Below are 22,034 nucleotides of genomic sequence, written 5' to 3'. Positions count from 1 at the left end.
ATCGGTCAGTAGAAATAATATTTACTCTTAGAGATTAGAACGTTTGATGGTAGAGTGTTTATTGATCTGTCGGAATAAGTTCGATTCGTCGATTTGTTTGAAATATTTTGGAAATACAAATTTTTATAATGTTAGATACTATGTGATATATAAATCTATTTATATATTTTATATATATATATATATATAAATTATACTATAATATAATTAGAATTGTTATATATTTCTTAACAAAACTTTTTTCTTTCGATAGATGTAAACAAATTTATATATATATATAAAATATATAATCAAATTTCTTTCTCTTCCTTTTAATGAAACACTAATTATCAACATCGAGAACGTGTCGTATCTATGTCTACAATACGTGACTCTAAAGTAGTTCAGAAAGTAGGAAAATATGGCGGTTGAGAACGATTAAGGTCGCGGACTTAGTGTCCATTGAAATCGAGAAGAGTTGAGATTAACATTTAATGCGAAAGACACACACACACACACACACAGAGCTCTGTCATATGAAAAAACCCTGAAACTGAAACTCGTAACGAAGGACAGTGTTTTTTCTTTTTTTTTTTTTCCATTTTTTGTTCTTATCTTTTTGTCGTCAGTGACATAAGGATTCACGATCTACACTAATGCGCATGTCTTCAAACTCTTACACTCCTCCTCTTCCTTCTTCTTCTTCTTCTTCTTTTCATTCTTTCGTTGTCGTCATCATCGTCGTCGTTGTCGTCGACAATGGGTTTGACTGGTTTTGCCGTAAAACCGGAGGCCGGTTATGACATCGAATACTGGAGTATCAAGACTATACACAAGACTACTACTTCGCATTTACGAGGTCAACTTTTAAACTTACAACTTGCCATTTTGCTTTTGCCACGCTCAGTTTAGATCATCATCAAGCTCTCTTCGATCTTGATCTTGGATAATCATTTTCATTCGTACTCAGATCGTTCGTGATTATGTACGTGTTTTGTGTTTTATATATTGTATATAGGTGTATATATGTGTATGTGTGTGTCTGTGTGTATATATATTTTCACTTGCGATTTTATTTTATTTTATTTTATTTTATTTTTCTTTTTTAATATTTTGTTGATTTTCTAACAGCAAGTAAAAAATAATCGACGTACAGAGAGATATCGTGTAATAGTGATTTACTTGAATCGATCGTGTTCAACATGTTCAATCGTTGATGTTCACGTATGTATGTATGTAGATATCTAGATCTTCTTCGAAGCTTGCTAGATCAAAAATGGAAATTGTTACTATTACGATATGTAGCATTCAATTGCGAGATTCAATCCCAAGTGACTGTTTGATGTCGTCAGAAGTGAAATAGAATCTGGTACAGTTTTAATAGATGTTGGTTTTTTCTTTTTTTTTTTTTATTCAGATTTATTGATCTTGTTCGAAGACTTAGATCTGTTTGTGTCCTATATTTGTAGATTTGTTCTTTTTTCCAATTGTCCTTAGAAATTTGAATTTTGATTTTTTTCTTTTATCGTCCGTATAAAAGTTTCATTTTAATTTGAAAAATAAATAGAAAGAGAGAAAGAGAGAAATAATTGTGTTCAAGTGTTCACATATATTTAAATATATATATATGTATATATATATATATATACATAATAATTTTTTATATTAATGATATCACGAATTAGAAATTATAGATTTGTTCTCATCGATTAAAAACTTAATTTCATAGTAAAAATATTTCCATCTTTGAATTAATAAAATGTAACATTTTAATACGTCAATAAATTTTGTTCTAATGAATAAATACACGTTCGTTCTAATGAATAAATATTACGTTTCAATATATCTAATATATCTAAAGAAAGAAAGAAAGAGAAACATTTGAAACTTGAAAATTTTATATAAATATCAAATAATTCATTTTAGTAATATTACAGATTAGGATTAGAATCTTTCATTTTTTTTTTCTTTCTATCAATCCTTTCAAACATTTTATTTCTAAATCATTTTAGAAGAAAATTAAAGAAAGATTTTCGATAGAAAAATAGTTTTGTTTCATTGATCGTTTTCACAAATGTTCACACGTGTGTGTTTGTGCCTTCGCATATGTGTATATTTACATACCTAATGCGTTCTATGTTAATAATAATACGTCTATAGCGTCGTAACGTATACATTCTTTTTTAACTCCTAACAGCTAATGGCTGTTTTATGGATACAGCTTGTGACCTGTTACGTGAAAAGTTTTTCTAACGAACGAGAGTCAATGAATACGACGAATGGTTATTTGAAATGGTTATACGTATTCATTTACTTGTCCATTCGAAAATCATGCGTAATCGGGAAACTTATGCTAGTAGTGTTTCTTTTTATATATATATATATATATATATATATACGTATAGAATTTCATTTTCGTTTCGAATTTATTTCGAAAGATTTAACCTTCTAAAAAGTCATTTAACTTTCGTAGTCTTATATATTTCGTACACGTGCGCATACATATCTACGTGTGTGTGTGTATATTTTTCATGCATATCATATTTATTTATTTTTTTTATTTTTTTATCATAAAAATTATTACTAGTTATTATATTTGATTGGTGAGATTTTCATTATATTTTTTATCTTTCTTGTTTATTTATTTATTTATTTATTTCTTTTTTAATTGAGCGACGTCGAATTTTTTTTTCTTTTTATTTTATTATTATTATTATTTTTTTTGTTAATATTTTCCAATAGAAGATTTTGTAAAAAATTTTCTACATATAAATTATATTTTTTGTTCATTATAATACAATTTCATTATAATACAATATAGTATAGTTATACATGATTACACTATAATACAGTATATTGCATGATATTTACAATTAATTATACTTAAATACACAGTATGCCAATACTTACATTATTAAATACAATGTATTTATATTTAATCGTACTACAACAATTTTTTATACATCTTGTTTAAATCAAGAAAAAAAAAACAAATTAATTAAATGTTCAACTTCGACAAAAAAAAAAAAATCGTGTTCCAATCTTATTACATAAAATAAAAAAGAAAAAAAATGGAACAAAGAAAAGAAAAAATAGAAAAAAGAAGAAGGAAAAACCAATATCAACGCTTATAAAATATTTCATAAAGAAAGCCGGATACGTTCGATCTTAAAAAGATTCTTATATCTCCGTCTTTTTATTGAGCTATCGATCGTGAGTTTACAATACTTTCTCTTTTCTTGCTCTCCCTCTTTTTTTATGACATTCTTTCTCTTCATTTTTTTGTTTCGCGTTTTTTCTTTTTTTTTTGTGCTTCTTTTTTTTTCCCTTTATTAGACAATTCTCCAAGAAAAAAACCCATGGCATTTCCATTTCTTCTCTCCTCTCTTTTTCTATCTATTTATATATATCTTTATCTCTCTCTCTTTATTGCTTTCGATGCACTTTCATTTGCATCGAAATGAAGATTTTAAGTTGGTATGTATGAGCGATTAGGAAGCATTACAAGCACAGCATATTACGTGGCTAGTTTGCTCGTAACATCATCGATCAACAATGCTCGTTACGAGAATAATTATTTATGCGAAGTGAGAAAATGGAGTTAACGTAATCGGGCGAGAACAATTTCACGTTTACGAGATTATTATCCTATGTCAGGCATAGATATACATATGTTCTAATAACGTGTTACTTTTTTTTTCTTTTTCTTCTTCGTTTCTTTTTCCTTTTTTTGTTTTTTTTTAGGCTCTTTGATTTTATGGGGAACATTCGACGGATTGTAATTATCGTTTAGACGAACTTAAAATTTTCTTTAGCGTTTCGAATCAATATGAATACGATCGTATTAATGAGATCTATCGATTATAATAAAAATTTCATTGTTAATAGATAATGACACGACGTTTATTTAGATTTGTCAGGATTTTGTCAAAAATTTTATTTATTAATTTATTTTCTTTTTTTTCATAATTATTTTCAGCTGATTAGGGATTAAATTCAAACGAATGATCGACTATTGTAAATATATAAATGAATATGATATTAAATTTAAAACATTCTTTTTCTTTTTTTTTTCTTTTTTTGGTAATTTTCTCTTCAATTTTTCTTCGACATAAAATTAATTATTAATTAATATTTGCTAAGAGACACAATAATAGTATGTGTATATATAACATATATAATTGATAACTATTAATAATTATATATAACACGTAGATTGATATATAATATCTATAAAGGTCGTTAGAGTTACATTACTATATCAATAATATTTTATATTTATCACGTAATAAAGATTTAAAAAGATTGTTTGAATAAAATTAAACGAATTTTTGAATGATATAGAAAATAGAACGGTGAATAGAGTGAAAACAGGATCGTAGGTTTCGAACCATAACAGTCATGAGATAACGATCGTTGGATGAATAAGTTTTGTAATAAATTCAACGACATCGAACGAAAGGAACGAAAAGGAACGGAATGGTCGATCTCGTTGTGTAATTCCGGAGACGCAATCTTCGTGCTTATGGAAGAGACACGAGCGTGCATAGAAACGAGGATGATGATGGATGATGCATCGGCTGCAGCCGATGCACCGGTGCGACTGCCGTGACCTCAGGATGTACACATAAATGTATGAATGTATATGCATTTTCTTCGTGTGTATATGTATATGTATATAAAATATATACGTGTGTGTACACACATATATCTGTGTGTATGTACGTGTGTGTATATATATATATATGTGTGTGTGTGTGTGTGTGTGTGTGTATATATGTATGATATATAACGTCAGCTCTAGATAGAAGAAGATAAAAGATCGTACGCGACGATGAACACGAGTATGAGACATAACACGAATACTTATTGACCATCAGTAATTTTATAACACACACACACACACACACAGACGTACACATGCATTTCCGTTTCTTTTCTTCTTTTTCTTTTTTTTTTTACATTATTTTTTTGATAACAATCGTTTTCATTAAGTTTCTTATATTAGTCAATTTTAAGATTTAATTTTTTAGTTACTAATCTTACGATTATATATGCAATACATATATATGTGTACGTATGTACGTGTGTATATAAGTATATGAGAAATAGTTTTGCAAGAAAATATCGAAAGTTTTTGTCTCGAAAATCTTGTTTCATCAAATCCTTCCAAGTTTTCCATTTTTTTTTTTTCTTTTCTTTTTCATCTATTCCTTTTTATTTTAATTTTTTACTACCTAATCAGTGTAAACAGATTAATTCGTGTAAACAGATATCAGATGTTAATTGAATCTATGCGTGGATAAGAATATTAGATATCGATTGGATACTGATTAAGTATAATTCTACTCAGAAATAAGTAAGAAGATTTACAAAAAAAAAAAAAGATCTACAAATCGGAAACGTCAAATGTTTGATTTCCAAACGAATTTCTAATTCTAAACTATCAAACGTGAGAATAATCATATTTAAATGAACAAAATGCTTGGTAAAGAATACTTATTAAAATCGATTAATCTTTCTCGAGTTCGATTTAGGCTAATTTTCTTTTTTGTGATATTGCAAAGAAATCCGCAGATTTATAATTTTACGATATGAAAAGAAAACAAAACGTAATGATGAGTATAAAAATTGTCGAAAAAGAGTAATCGATTTTTAAAATGATCTAGGAACTTTTGGTCCATTCTGTACATCTCTCTCTCTTTCTCTTTCTCTCTTTCTCTCACACACTCTGTCTATCTCTCTTTTGATTCTGCAAGCAGCATCAATTCTATGCTAACGGACGGAATGAAAATGGTTTTAACCGCGGTTATATGACTGACATTATGCGTTATTGCGTTTCGCACAATTAGCGTGGCCGTGCCGAGATCTTAGAGAGTAATATCTACCAAAGAAAAAGAAGAAGCAGAAGAAAGAGAAAGAGAGGAAGAAAAAGAAAAGAAAAGAAAAGAAAAGAAAAAAAGAAAAAGAAAAAATGTGCATGATTCAAACGCACGAAGGACTAACTCATTCTTAGTTAGACGAGATGGCGTCGTCTCGAGCGCCATTGGAGGACGTTGACACTCGCGATCTTGTCTTTCTTCATCTTCTTTCCTCTTTCATCCTTTTTTATTTTGTATCTTTTCTTCTCTTCATTCTTCATCGTAAGAGTAAGAAAGACGAAACGATCGTATTCACGTCGATTCGAACTTACTTCCGGTTTGAGTTCGTCCCTTTCGATCAGGGAAACCGGAAGAAGTTATTTACACGTTCAGCATTTCAATTAATGTTCGTACGAATTTTTTTATTCTGATTACTTCGAAGAAGATGATCGTCCATTTCATTTTTCGATTTGTTTGTTTCGTATTTCTCGATTTATCATTACGTGCGATCTTATTTTTTTATTATTTTTTTTTTTGAATATAATATTTATGTCGTCATCAATGTGATATTTATTTTATGACATTATTTCTGTCTGACAAATTTCTTTATTTTTCTTTCATATTAATTATTTGTTTTTTAATGGACCATAGCTTCTATCAAAATTTGTGTCTCTGTGTAAACCTATCAATTTAGATTTTATATTCCGTGCTTTAAACCAATTAACAAAATTCGAATCATACACATACACACGTTATTTATCTAATTAAACAAATATATATATATATATATATATATATATACGATTTTATTAAGTATACCATAGTATAATATTATCATATTTGATTAACAATTTCAAAGTTTTATATATATATATATATATATATATATATATATATAAATATAAAAGTATATAAGTTTGTTCGAATTAATTCAAAAATATCTTAATGACGAAGACGATAAGAGAAAAATGTTAACATCGAAAGGTTCGTTTTGATTTCATGGAATTCTAAATGAGGGGTTAGGAGATGAGATAGGGGTAGATATATATAAAAAAAAAAAAAAAAAAATTCAGAAGATATCGAGAGAGACATGAGCGAGATAAGTAGCATAACTATTAATTAACAGAAGCTGGGGGAGTCCACTTTCGCCTGATGACCAAGGCCTGAATCGAGATGACCTCGCCAGATGATTCTCTCTCTCTCTCTCTCTCTCTCTCTCTCTCTCTCTCTCCCTCTCTCTCTCTCTCTCTCTCTCTCTTTCCTTTTTCGCAAGAAGCCATCGTCCTTTTTTCCGGACGTCGCGTTTCGTTGCCTCTTGCTCATCCTCCTCTAATCCTCTAACCATAGTATTATATATGTATGTATATATGTATGTATGTGTGTATATATTTATACATATATATGTATGTATGTAAGTACGTATGTATATAAGTACAAGATGTACAGGAGAAAACGTTGCGAATGGATTCACGCGATTTAACACAAGCGATCTTTGCATTAATTAGGATGCCGTAACATCGACGAGTTTTTATTGGTTTTATTCTTGGATAGATTTTTCTTTTTGAATTTTAAAGCTTTATTTATTTATTTTTTTTTTTTTTTTAAGAGATGTGTAATATCACTTTCTACGTTCCCTTTATTATTTTTTTTTCTTTATTTGTACCTTTTTTATTATTATAATTTTCTTTCCCTATTTCGTAATTCATTCAATAAATTTAAAAGGTAATATCTTTTTCACGTATAAGTAGCTTAGAAAGAAAACAAATTACGTTTTATTAAATATTGTTTATATTTATTATTATAATGAATTGATAATATGCATCGTTGAAAATGATATTGTAAATTATTCAATTATCATGGAAAATGTGATATTACAAATTTATATGTTTATCTTTTTTTTTTCCTTTTTTATTATAAACATTTATTAAAGAAGAATCGTCAAAAAATTTATTAATTTAATTTATTCAGAATATATGAATATGATGAACTAAAGTATTTTATATTTTTTCTTTTACTTATTTGTAAAGGAGAGAGAGAGGGGGGGGGGTGTAGAGAGAGAGAGAAACAGTTAGAATTCATGGTTATATTATTTTTGTTAGAAAATGATGATTGTTTGAAATGACTTTGCATGAAATATATTCGTCATTTTTTTCAATTTTTTTTTCTTTTTTTTTTTTTTTTTTTTAATAAAAATTGTAATATAAGGAAGAGGCGTGTTCTTCACACTTCCGCTTTCGTGCTTGTAGCTCTTAAACTCGTTTTATTTATTTCTTAAGCTGCCTGGCAACCTTTTCAACGATGGTTACGCTTATCATTTTTCTGAAATATATGAAACGTTAACTTCGATCGTTCCTTATCTATATACAAGAGATTTTTGTTTTTTTTAATTATTCAAAGCGTGTATATTAACTATTACACTCACACTTTGAATATGTGTGTGTGTGTGTGTGTGTGTGTATGATAAAGTAAATAAGTGGAACTTCAATTACTGTATAAGTAATGGTTTTCGTGAAAAATGTTTCAGATAAAGTTCGATTGGCTTTGAAAGGGAGTGTAATCTGACGTTCTAGATGAACGAGTAAAGATCATGTGAAGGTCAACTTTCTTTTTTTAAATGGAATCACATATCCTTCGATGCATCGTCCGATCAAGTTAGACAAAAACAAAATTATTATCCCATTAAAAAATTATTAACCTATATATAGATCGAACAATTGTTAGTTTGGAAGATATTCTATCTTAAACACTGCTAATTAGTGTTTTAAATATAATAAATGTTTATATGATTTTTTAGCGACGTTTGAACTTAAAATAAACTACTGGTTTTTCGAGATAAATAAATTAATATATTTTTTTTTTATCATGATGAATGATTTAAAGAAACAAATTTTATCTTCTATGGATATTCTTAAAAAAAAAAAAAAAAAAAGAAGAAGAGAAAAAGATCTAGTCAGATCAAATTTTAACCTTCGAAACTATTCGAACTTTTGTTTGAAAATTTTTTCACTAAAATTATTTATATAGACAGCAATAGAATTAATAACTCCATTTACATGCTTAACCATGTATACAATATACTTACTTATATATATACTTATATATATAGAAATCGATCATTTTGTAGGATTTAAAAGAGAACGATCGTAGATTTCGTTTTACCTTAATCTATTTTCGATAGATAGATATGTCTGATATCATGAATTTTGCACCTGCAATTGCAGCGAACCGTGACAAGACGTCTAACGAAATCTAATGTACATATACACACGCACACACATCGACACACGCGTGATATATAATAGATATAAATAATATACGTGTATTTACTCATACACACACACACACACACACATAAATCCGTAATACATTGTAGACATAAACATACGTGTGTATATATATAAATAATATCTATATGCGCATATAAGTACATACTCGATACGTTAATGCACGCGCTGGTTTACTTTCTTATTTTCGAACAGAGTATGGCTCTTACGTGAGCTTGTGGGACAAGATTTTTACGAAAGTCCACGATTGGACGAGAAAGTAAAGTGTACCTCTTGCTTACAGTTTTGCCCTCAAGCCACCAACCTGCCCCATTTTCCGACCTTATATACTCTTTATGTGGTTTACCATAGCGGCATTGCAGCTGCTTTAAATGTCGATCAATCGAAATTTTATAAAGACTTTTAGATTTTTTATTTATACGAATTATACGAATATATATGTATATATACATATATGAGCTTTAAGAACTTCAAAATATATTCATATATTTATAATTCATAATAATATTCTATATATTACAAACGTTATAATAAATAAAATATCTATATCAATAAAAATTATTATTATATTCAACAAAAAAAAAGAAAAAAAAAAGAAAAAAGAAATTGATTATATATTATATTATACATCATCTTTTGTTCTTATAATTAAATATATTATTATATATTTAATTATAAATAATAATTAATACAATTATTACATTTTTTAATATTCTTATAATTTTATATTCTTATATTTATAATTCTTATATCTTCTTTTTCTTTTGATACCAAATTTTTTTCTTTATTAATCTTTAATATTAATCTCATATTTTTATTTAATATTACAGCAAAATAAAGAGAAAAAATATATTATATGTTCGTATATAAAGAATATGTTTCTTCGAAGAAAGCAGTTTTATAACGTTCGATAAGATCAAAGATGCGTTTTCTTGTTTCCGTGAAAAGTGTTCGAAGCGACAGGTGTTAGCTGCATATGGGCAAAGGAGAGAAGTACATATTACCTGTGCAGGTGTGGTCGTGAAGAATATTCCGCTCCGTTTCCCTTCTCGTAATCGTAGAAATAACTTCGTCGAACACCTTCATCGAATTTTATATTCCGTGCTCGGAATAACGATGTCGTTGTCGTTGTCGTCGCAGTTGTTCGGTAAAAACGTGACGCTTTTCAAATGATTTCGAAACGATCTCATACCATTCCTATATACCTATCATTATATACTTTTACTTGTTTTTCTCTCCTTTTTTTTTTTAAATAATAAAAAGAGGTCGCATGCTCACATTTGTATATGTAAGGAATTTTTTTTTTTGATATATAAATTATAACGTATTTTTATATACTTCTTTTGTTAAATAAATATATTATATGTATGTATATATATATACACACAATATATTACAAAATTATTTTAAATATATTGTATAAAGTATTTATATTACATTGTATATTTATATATTTATAGATATAAATCATTTAAAAGAATAATTTACAAAGAAATAATAATACAAGCTATCTGTCTATCTGTATAAATAATCTAAGAAAAAAAATATATATATATATATGTAATACATTTTTTAATAGATATGAAATTTTTATAAGTAGATAAAAAATTTCGTTGATGTCGGACGTTAATTTGATGAAAGGAATGATTTAAAGAGTAACATAAAAAAAAAAAAAATAGAAAAAAGAAACGAAATACAAAAAACGTATTGATCGATCCCACTCATCAGAGATCTACCTTATCGACATCAATAGAAACGGCGCGAAAATATGAAAGTAAACTCGCCCACGGTGTCATTGGACTCGAAGGTTTCTCTTCAAGTATTCCAAGTTGTGTCAACTAAACTTTTTTTAAGAACATCCTTAGAAGCGGAACTAGACAATCAGTAGGAGGATAGATTACAAATAACGGTAGATATCTACCGAGATTACACTTTTCCTTATGCTGCTGTTTCTATTTCTTCTATTATTTGTACTAACGTAAAACCAAAGAGAACTATTATTTCGTCGCGAACAATTTCTCACGTTTTTCTTAATTTTATCCTTGATTTATATCTCACGAATCTCGTCTACTTTTTGTAATTTCTATACTAATATTATATCATAGTCGAAAACTTTAAAGAACACACGTTGGATTGGAGTATATTACACGGAACTAATTATACCATTTACGTGCATCCTCTTCATCTTATCCATACATATATATAACTTTACACACATACACACATACACACTTTCTCTATCTTTCTTTCACTCATATCAGATTTATATCCTCACTTACACTCATACACGTACACGTACACTCTTTCTCTCTATCTCTCTTTCACTGTTATCAAAATAACGTAATTCCATTAATAGCTTCGACTAAAGTCTGGGCAAGACAAAATCGCAATGGACTATTAAACTCGTCGATAATTATCCACGAGAGAGGAAGTTTCGTAATCGTTCGAATGACCTGGGGAAAAGATAATTAAAGAATAAATAAATAAATAAAAATAGAAAAGAGTATCGAAAAAAAAAAACAAAAAGAAAAAAGAAAAAGAAAAAATAATAAAAAGAAATTGAAGAAAAGGAAAGAGAAAATAAAAGGAAGAAAAAGTATATCGAAGCGGACGATTATGGCAACGTAATTTAATTACGTTCGGAATGCAACTAACAACACACATACAGACATAATAATATACGTGACGAATGTAATTTACAGAAGTTCGACGTATCCGTTCATTGGTCGTATTCGATCATTGCTTACTTGCTTTACTTTGCTTTGCTTCCTTCGCTTCGCTTGAATTTTCTTTTCTTTTTCTTTTTTTTTTTTTTGCTTTTTCTTCTCATTCTTGGAGTTCTCTTATCGATCGACGCCCTCTCCCCGTTAAAAGACTTAGATCAGCATTGGCGACTGTCAGTCGCGGTTTTCTATCTATCGTCGATCCTTTCTCGAAAAGAACTTTTCTCTCTCTCTCTCTCTCTCTCTCTCTCTCTCTCTCTCTCTCTCTCTCTCTCTCTCTCTCTCTCTCTCTCTCTCTCTCTCTCTCTCTCTCTCTCTCTCTCTCTCTCTCTCTCTCTTTCTCTTTCTTTCTTTCTTTCTCTCTCGAACGTACACTGGACCGTACCGGTCAGACCGGACGACTACTTACTTACTTACTTACTTACTTACGTATCTACGTACGTACGTACTTACTTACTTACTTACTTACTTGCTATACTTCTACTCTCTAGACGAGCCACGTACTCGTAGCAAACTGAACGAATCATCTCTCTGTCTCTCTCTCTATTTCTCTCTCTCTGTTAGATTTCTTCCATCATTTATTTCTTCTTTCCTTCCACGATTCCCTCAGAGCCGGTCACCGGCTCGTTTTTTTTACCGATCTCTGTTCTATCTCTATTTCTTTCTTTCTTTCTTTCTTTCTATTTTTCATTAGTTTTTATATTAATAATGAGAGACAGAGACAGAGAAGAGAGAGAGAAAGAGATAGAGAAAGGGGATTAAAGATTTCTTACTTTTCTTTCTCGCTTTCTTCGTAAAGAAACTTTACTCTCTCTCTCTCTCTCTCTCTGTCTGTCTGTCTTTCTCTTTATTTATCCCTATCTCCATCTTTCTATATCTATTTCTCTTTCTCTCCAATCGTTTGCCATATCTATTTATCATTCCTCTAACTCGTTTCTTATCTATTTCCTACTTAGTCGGTAAGAGTTTTCAAGTTGATATTTAATTCAGATAAAAAAAAAAGAAACTCTTTCTTTTTTTTTCTTCTTTTTTTTTTCTTTCTTTCTTCTTTTTTCTTCCATTTCAATAAAATCAAGTGATATTTTCTTACTTTCCATTAAAGTTTTTCTTTCTCCCTCTCCTCTTTCCCTTTCTCTTTTTGAATATTATATTTTTATTGCATAACTAAGAGTTGTGAATATCAAGTCATTTATTATATAATCAAGAAGTTGTAATAATGAGATCAAATTAATTCAATTTGTTTTTGGTTTGTTAGTATTGTATTTATTTATCTTTCATTTTTCATATTTTTTTCCTCTCTTTCTATCTCTTTTTTTATATCCAATTTCTTTCTTTCCTTTTCTTTTCTTTCTTCTTCATTCGTACATAACAAATTTGCTTGCGTTTAAAAACTTTTTGACTGAATTAAAAGAAATATTAAATGGTACAATTATACTACAACGTATCGTACAAATTCATGTTACTATCAGTATAAAATAATTTAATATTTTATATATATATATATATCCTACTAATATTACTACTGATATAATATAATCGAATATACGATATGATATTAATTATGTCGAGTTAATCGATGTTACAAGATATACCCTAGTATATATTTATCCTTTTACTTAAAAAAAGATTTCAAAGAATCTCTTGAAATCTTTTGGAATCTTCAAAGAATGAAGATTTGTTTTTGCTTTACAATTTTACTTTTTATTATTCCATCTTTCCCTCAAACCTTTCATACTTTTTTTTATATCTCTCGATCTTCTTTTACCTACCCTCTGTTTTCGATTCTCCATCGGAATCTCAGTTCGATGATAAAGTCGACTCCGATTTCTCCGGAGACGGAATCGAATTTAAATTGCTAGGTATACCTGCGATGCGTGCGTCGTTCACTTTCCCTGAAACGTTCGTTTCTTCTTCATTCCTCTTTCTCTACCTTCTCTTCCTCTTCCTCTTCGATCCAACCAACATTCTCTCTTCCTTCTTGGTATTTCAACTCGCGTACAGGAACCTCACCCTTTTCTCCTTCTTCCCTTTCTTGGGGAAGAACATAAATGCGTTCGTCGGTGGTTCGCTTTGACGAGCGACGATTTGCGGAAGAGACTTGACGATCAACTTCTTTGAGAAAAGAGAAAGAGAGAGAGAGAGAGAGAAAGAATGAAAAAGAGAGAGAGAGAGAGAGAGAAGGAAAGAGATAAAGAGAGAAAAAGACAGATAGATTGATAGAAAAGAAGAAAGAAAGAAACGTGTGTGTGTGTGTGTGTGTGAGAGAGAGAGAAAGAGAGAATCACTGAGATCTCCCCTTTTCGTGCCGTTAAAGGGAAATCCAGACGATCGATCAATCGATCGATCGATCGATCGATCGATCGATCCCTACGATCAATGCAGGGTTCGAGTGAGACGAGAATCTTAGCTTGGCTTTCTCGATATATCTTTTTCGATATATCGATTTCTACGAGTGACGAGTTGTTGGCTTTGCTTGTAATTCAAACTGAGAAAAACAAAAAGGGAAGGGGAACAAAAAAAGAGAAGGGGAAAAAATGGAAAGAAAGGAACTAACAATACTTCGTCTTCCTTTTTGTTTTTCTTTGTCTGACTCTCTCTCTTTTTCTCTCTCTCTCTCTCTCTCTCTCTCTTTCTCTCTGTTCGATTATCTCGAGAAAGACACAAGAAGAAATTTTTCCAACCGTCTAGCAAATGATCCTTCTACCGGGTTCAAGGTCAGGGTCCAAGAAACAAGAGAGAGACAGAGAGAGGTTCTACGTACGCTTGGTATAATGATCGATTAGTCCTTCCGCTATCAATTTTTTCTTCAGTCTTGAAACTTCGTTAGAGAGTGAACTTCGCTTAGAGGTCGTGATCAGGATATTAGCTATTGCAATGATGACTATAGAGAAATTTTAATCGAACTTATCAATGATGATGATGATGATGATGATGATGATGATGATGATGACGACGTCGACGATAATAATAATGATGATGATGATGATGATGATGATGATGATGATGATGATGATGATGATGATGATGATGATGATGATGATGATGATGATGATGATGATGATAACGAAGAGTTTTCATTTGTATAATTATAATTATCCAGGACATTTTTTTTTTATATTACACTTCGTTCTTTTATTATTTTACAGCTTTTCTTCTTATATTTTTCTTGAATTTTTTATTTATTTTTTTTCTTACGAAACATTCAATCTACGAAAAATATTATTTCTTACTATATTTTTGTTTTTATTTCACTATTTCAGTATATATATATATATTTTTTTAAATTCATATATATTTTTTTTGTTTTACTAGAGAACTAAAGAAGTAATGCTATAAATTATACATATCTTATATCAGTACAATTATACTACAATGTGTCATAAAAGTTAATACCACTATTAATATAAAACAGTGTAATTACGCTGCATAACTTAAACTTCCTGGATATAAACAATTTGTGATAATTAAAAAAAAAAATAAATAAACAAATAAATAAAACTACAAATAAAAAAGAGATTACAATAACGATAATAAAAAATAAAATTAAATAAAATTAAAAAAGAATGCAAATACAATCGAGTATGTAGCTTAATAGTTACCTGATACCCTCATAAAAATGTATAACAATAATATTCATAGAAACGATTTCTATTTCAGAATTACGATACCCTAAGTAAGAGTAAAAAATCGTGGAGCGTGAGATTGGGTCTATCTCGACAGAATCAAAACCCAGATGATCCTGTTAAGGGTTGGGGTACGATAAGCAACGGTAGCGCATTATCCCGTCAGATGATCTACGGAGACCCATGGCTTTATGGGACGGTTCGATCGTCGAGACCTGGTCACGATCCTCGAGCCTTTCTGACACCGGGACCCCCACCACCGGGTGCACCGCTTCTCGTGGTATGTTCCTGCCCGGAGTTCCTTTGCGGAACTACCAGGAAACTCGGAAGCAATTGCCGCAAGTGCGGTGGTCACCGATTGGCTGGTGTACCTTTAGGAGGAACTTGCCGGTTACCAGCACCCTCATCGAGGTCCAGACCCAGTCTGGCAGGTAACATTATTTATTAATTTTTTATTTACATTACTTATTCCTTTTTTTATGAACTTATTTCATTTTGTCTATTTTCTATTTATTATTATAATATATACGTAGATGCGTACGTTAATATTCGTTCAACGAGCATCCTCCCAGTTAAAAGGAAAACAAGTTACAGCGAAAGTACGTCGTTGAAGTTTTCCAGTTACATATTAGAAAAAATATTTGTTGTTTTATTTTCTTTCCTTTTTTTGATCAATGGTGAAGAGAGAAGATATTTCCATAATCTAGCACGATTATCGTTCAAACGTATTACGATTTTGACAAGTACGATAGGATGATGTCTGTACTTGTTAGGTGTACTGAGACCAGCGATGAACGATCCATACGATCAGATGCGAAGGAACAGACTGGTGGAGCCAAGATCAAGAGCACGGAGTATCTCGCCGCACAGACCATCGTCCCAACGAGATTCGCGAAGCCAGAGCGTATTGACGAGGAACGTCAAAGAACGAAAGGGTTCGATCGAGGGTACTACTTCGAGATCAGAATGGTTCGACAAGGAGGGTACGGTACATCCTCATCATTCTCATCATCATCATCACCATCATCAACAACAGCAACAGCAGCAACAACAACAGCAACAACAACTACAACAGTTACAACAACAGCAACACGAGGAACAGGGAAGTCGCAAGTTACGACAGAGCTTCGTTGGTGCGTCGAACGATCATTGGTTGAAGGAGAATCAAACGGAGGATGTTCAAAGGAACGGTGTAATCGATCGACCGAGTCAAAGATCGATTCCGCGTACATCGAAAAGATCGAACGGGATTGGAAGAAACAAGGACAATCAGGATTGTTCAGTTTCAACGAAGACGTCCACGTTGACGTCAACTGATACATTACCGACGACATTGACAAGAACTAAAACGTCCAACTCGAATGTTCAAGAAAATCATGGGGATTCGAGGAGAAGTATTCTCGAGTGCGACGTTAATCCTTATCTCCTATTGAAGAAACAAAAATACGAGGACGATTTAAGCGACGATCTATCGGACAACGCGTTGGAACAGGACGCAGACACGAGGACACCGTCGAATCTATTCGATCCGTCGAAAGTGAAATCGATCGAAAGGATACCAAACAGAGGAGCAGTGGCAGCTATTGGTGGTCAAAGAATTCGTGTATTCAACGAGCCTAGAGAGATATCCGACGATGATGAGAATACACCGGTCACGAGGATACCAATACCAAAGGTATCGCCTAAAAGACCACCGAGAAAATTGAAGGAAGCTAAGCAAACGCTAAAGAGCATTTTGAAGAGGGGTCGTGTAATCGAAAGTAAGAGAAAGAACGTTTTGTTCAAGGTCGATAACGTTATATTCGCACCTGAGAAACCGTCCGAAGCTACGCGACTATCGTGGAGTAGAATAGGTAGATTCGCCAATTGTACGAAAGACACGCGGAAAGAGGAATCTGAGGAAGACGATGAAGACGAGGAAGATGATAGGCCAATTATAGTCGAGGAAGATGAAGAGGAGGAGGAGGAGGATGAAGAAGAGGATGAGGAAGAGGAGGAACCAATCGTACCTAGGGAACAACAAGAGAAACACAAATTCATAACCATACCCAACATCAGTGATCCAAAAGCTAACAGAAGCAAAAGCAAGGATACTAAGATTCTAAAGCAAGTGAAGAACGTTCCGACGAATACAAATTCTTCGAAGATCGACAATCTTGTTGTTGATAAATCGATCGATAACATCGAGGTACGTAAGAAGTGTTATCAAGAGATCGAACCGATCAGATCGAACGAGAACGTCATCTCTTCTTCCAACTATGAGAGATCTCATCAAGGTCAACAGGACACCAAGTGTAAAAAGATTGACAACGATCAGATCAAGTTAGAGGACGAAACGGAATTGGAGATCGAGATTGAAGAATTGAACGATAGGATTCCGTGTATCGCAGTTGACGAGAAGGATCTGATACTTAGGTCGGAAGGTAAGAGATTTCGTTTGGTATATAATATGAAACAAAAAGTTTTTCCCGATGAATGTGATGTTAAAAATCATTTGCTTCTTCCTTTCGAGAACTATTTGGGCCAAGTTGTTCTTTTTTTTATTTTTTATTTATTTATTTATTCATTTTTTTTTCAAGTCGTAAAATTATAAGATCCTCTAGGAACTTTTGATTCACCCTGTATTTTTTGTTTACGTATGTGTACACACATACACACACACGCGCGATACATACTATTAATCGTCCTGATCAATGTAACACGTTAACGACTTAGACTTATCTGAAACAACCTTGGACTTTAACAATAGTTATATCTTTCAAGGATAACGAGCACACGTTTATCGTTTCCTTGGCAACTTTCTTTCAAACTTGTCTAGGGTTTCTTATCACGAATCCATAAAGTCAATCGGATGGGCGAACCTGACTAGTCCTTGTTGTCTTTGCTTTTATTCTTTACTTGAATCTTTTAAGTTCATTCCCTTCTTCCATTCTCTCGTAGTCGATCTTCTTATCTACTTTTACTCTCCTTTTTATGTGGTCAACGAAGAGAGATCGAACCCTTTTTTTTTTCTTTTCTTCTTTTTTCCCCATTATTTTTTTCCATCGTACACGCGAGTAAAGTCATTGATTAAGATAAACAAGTATTTGCTATGTAAATTCTCAGCATGTAGGAAGTATTTATTATTTTGCAACTAAGACGAAATATTTCTAAACGTAGTTCTTACTAACATAGTCAAACGATCTTAGAAACATAGACACCTATCGATCTAACCTTCAACTCTATCCATCAATTATCCTTTTTTTAAAAAATTTCCATACTAATTTGTTTTTCTTTTTGTTCAGATTACAAATACAAGCTTAGGTTTTAATAACTGTAAGAATCAATTGTAAAATCTAGAAGATCTCTAAGGAAAGAGAGAGAGAGAGAGAGATTGATTTTTCGAATTAATTAGAAACTTTTATCCCGTCTAGAAACTTTTTTGATCACCCTCTCTATAATAAAACAAAATTGTTGGTTTTTTTAATACGATTATGAAAAGCAGGAGTGGCCAATATTCCGTTGAAAATTCCATTGGCATAGTTACTGTGTCCTTATAATGACAACTTTCTACGACAAGAGGAGAAAGGTTAACCGATCCTGCCGACCCTGAGCTTTATCCTCAGGCATATTCTACTTGTATCACAACCTAAAAGAGATTCGAGAGACTCGATTTTCAGAGTCGTTGAAAGTGGATAAGGTCAGGGTTGGCCAGTGTCGTGAGCCAACAAATATCAATCTGGATTACCGATTTTGGTCATACCAAGTAAAATAACTTTGTTCTTGATATCTCCAACTGGTTACTAATCTTTTTTCATCCTTCTTTTCTTCTTTTTCTACAAAGAAAGAAACTAAAGTAAATAAATTCTCGTTAATACAGTTTTTTTATCTACTTCTTTTTATTTTCTCAATATCTTCCAAATTCAGTATTAATAATTATAGAATAATAAATAAATTAAGAAAGTGGTAAAATCAAGTTGGCATTATCGCGATGTTAAAGAAAACGATGCCGCCAATTGATTGGTCGAAAACTGAACGACAAATTTTTTCGATCATTTTTTAAATCAATTAACATTAAACACAGGATAACAAGTAAGTTGAATCATCTAATTGGTTGCAATTTTAAATATCGTTAAAATTATTCGTCGGAAAATGAAGCAATGAATCGATATTTGATAGGTCGGCCATCTTGTTCTCGAATAATCCTCGACTCTATTGTATGTTATATATTTCTTATAAAAAAAAAAAAATAATAAAAAAATAAAAAAAAAATACTCAATTTTGAGGTAGAAACGTTGAAATTCCATGGCGTGCGTGGCCGAAAGGATAGAAAGGAAAGAAGAAAAGATAAAAAAGGAAGAAAGAAAACCGGCGTGATTCGATTCGCGAAAGTGGACGCGTGGGAAAGATACGAAAGGGATCGGTACAATGTGAACAGCGGTCGTCCACCTTATATGGAAGGACGTGTACATATTTATCGTTGGGCACGTTCATCCTTCGTCCGTATCGTAAATGTCTTCGTGTCACGGGACCCCGAAGAGTAGGAGGAATAGTTACATACTAATTTCACCGCTGTATTCGGGCCCTACTCGATTCGATTCGATTCGATTCCATCCGAGTAGATTCGATTCGATTCGACTTGATTCGATTCGCAAAGAGAAGTCCTTCCGCATTTCTTACTTTTCCTTTTTATTTTCATTTTGGCGTTTATCTTTGTTTAAAAAAAGCAAAACAGAAAAACCAATTTTTTGTTCGATTTTACTTGGATTTCTATTCTCCCTTTTCTTCATTTATCTTCCTATCTTCTTGTTTTATATATCTTTTATCTGTCCTTCTTTTTTCTTTTCTCATTTTGAAATATCGAAGTATCGCCAAGACTTCGACATAAAGTAAACAAGTAACCAAGAGAGTTTTCTTTTCGCGTGACGGGTGGAAGTGCGTCGTAATAAATTTGGACGAAGGGCGTCATAATGTTTGAAACGAGTTCCGACGATCGGTAGACGCTACCAAGTACCAGCCGCCATCTTGGTACCATCGTAAAAACTACCGGTATAATCGGGCCAGGCTTCACATACGCCGTACAATAAAATTAGATTTGAAACAAAGACACTATTTACTCTTGACTTCTCTCGAGCGAGTTCTCAAAAAAATAAAAAAAAAAAACGAAAGAGAGAGAGAGAGTAACAATAACAATAAAATGGAAAAATGACGATGATATCATTATTATTATTTTATATGGGGTGGATCGAATCTATTGTTTAATTTTTTGTTTGTTTTTTTTTTCTTTCTACATTTCGTAAGAAAAGAGAAAAAAAACAACGACATTATTATTTTCTTTTATTTTATAAAGAGCGGATTTTGTTTTTCTTTTCTTTAATTTTATTAAGATCTTAATTTTAAAATCTCTATCATTTTTTCTGCGATAATAAATATAACAAGAAACAAAAAAGATCTTACGAAATGTGTGTTCTTTGCTTGTTATAATCCACGTCGTCATCTTGATTTCTCACCTAATCTCGAAAATTGCTAAACAGATGTTAAAAGTAGACAAAATCGGTCTATGTATTAACTCTCCACAACTCTCTCTCTCTCTCTCTCTCTCTCTCTTTTTTTTTTAGTACTGTGCAAATTAGTTTTTGAAACATAATTTTGTTACACTATTATATATGTACTCTGTTAATATCGGTGACATAACAAAAGTGTATTCTCTCTTGCTCAACACTTGTTCGTTAGCTCGTTCGTTCAACCACCATTTTATTTCACCTATCTTTTCTCTAAGCTCTCATTATCATGTTCTAATTCAAACCGTTAAACACTTTAAACGCTAACTTTTCATTGACCTGAAATCTCGTTAAAATCCAATGGAAAATTTCTTTAACATTAATATATGGATACAGGTATACATATACAATATACATACATATACACACTTTCCTACACTTATATATATATATATACATATATATGTATATAAGTGCAGGAAAGAAAATGTTACGAAAAGGAACGAAATGACTTTTGCCTCATCGCCTGTTTCCTGTCTTAGAAAAGTATTAGATAATCTTTCTATAAAATAAATCTAAATAAAATTAAAATTACGATAAACGAATCTGATATTTCTTTTCTTTTTCTTTTTTTTTTTATGGTTTATCCGGTCTTAGAAAAGTATTAGATAATCTTCCGTATGTCGTAAATGAACGTAAAGATAAAATCATCTGTTATAAACTAGTCTGATATTATTATTATTATTTTTTTTTTTTATATATATTTTTCTACTTTCTTAATTAACAAAACATAAATTAACAGAAATTCTTTTTTTTACACGCTAGTCTTTCGATTATTCCCGAAAATAGAAAAAAAGAAGAAAATGGAAAAGAATCTCCGAAAATTTGTTAATTATTCGTGAAATTACTAATTATTCAGCAATCGATTAGAGAATAAATCGACCGAGCTGGTGGAATCTTCGTTTTAAAAAGTAGATCAAATGTTGGAAAAACCATTGCAATTTTCCAACCAGTGAGATTTCATGCAATCTAACCACAACGAAAGATTCTCTTCGTCAGTGTGGATACTTTCACCGATCATTTG

At 31.1% G+C, this 22,034-nt stretch overlaps 1 protein-coding gene across 3 annotated transcripts in view; it reads left to right on the top strand.

Annotated features, from left to right (window-relative positions):
- The window catches only part of LOC127064759 (uncharacterized), a 79,626-nt gene that overhangs the window by 49,850 nt on the left and 7,742 nt on the right, over positions 1-22,034 (top strand). For all 3 annotated transcript variants that reach the window (XM_050996285.1, XM_050996284.1, XM_050996283.1), the window contains 2 exons: positions 15,505-15,901; positions 16,244-17,893. In XM_050996285.1, the coding sequence (XP_050852242.1) occupies positions 15,505-15,901; positions 16,244-17,893 (2,047 nt within the window). The remainder of the gene's footprint in view (positions 1-15,504; positions 15,902-16,243; positions 17,894-22,034) is intronic.

Source organism: Vespula vulgaris, chromosome 6 (genome assembly GCF_905475345.1).
Source record: "Vespula vulgaris chromosome 6, iyVesVulg1.1, whole genome shotgun sequence".
NCBI lineage: Eukaryota > Metazoa > Arthropoda > Insecta > Hymenoptera > Vespidae > Vespula > Vespula vulgaris.
This window is presented reverse-complemented; position numbering and strand designations above follow the sequence as displayed.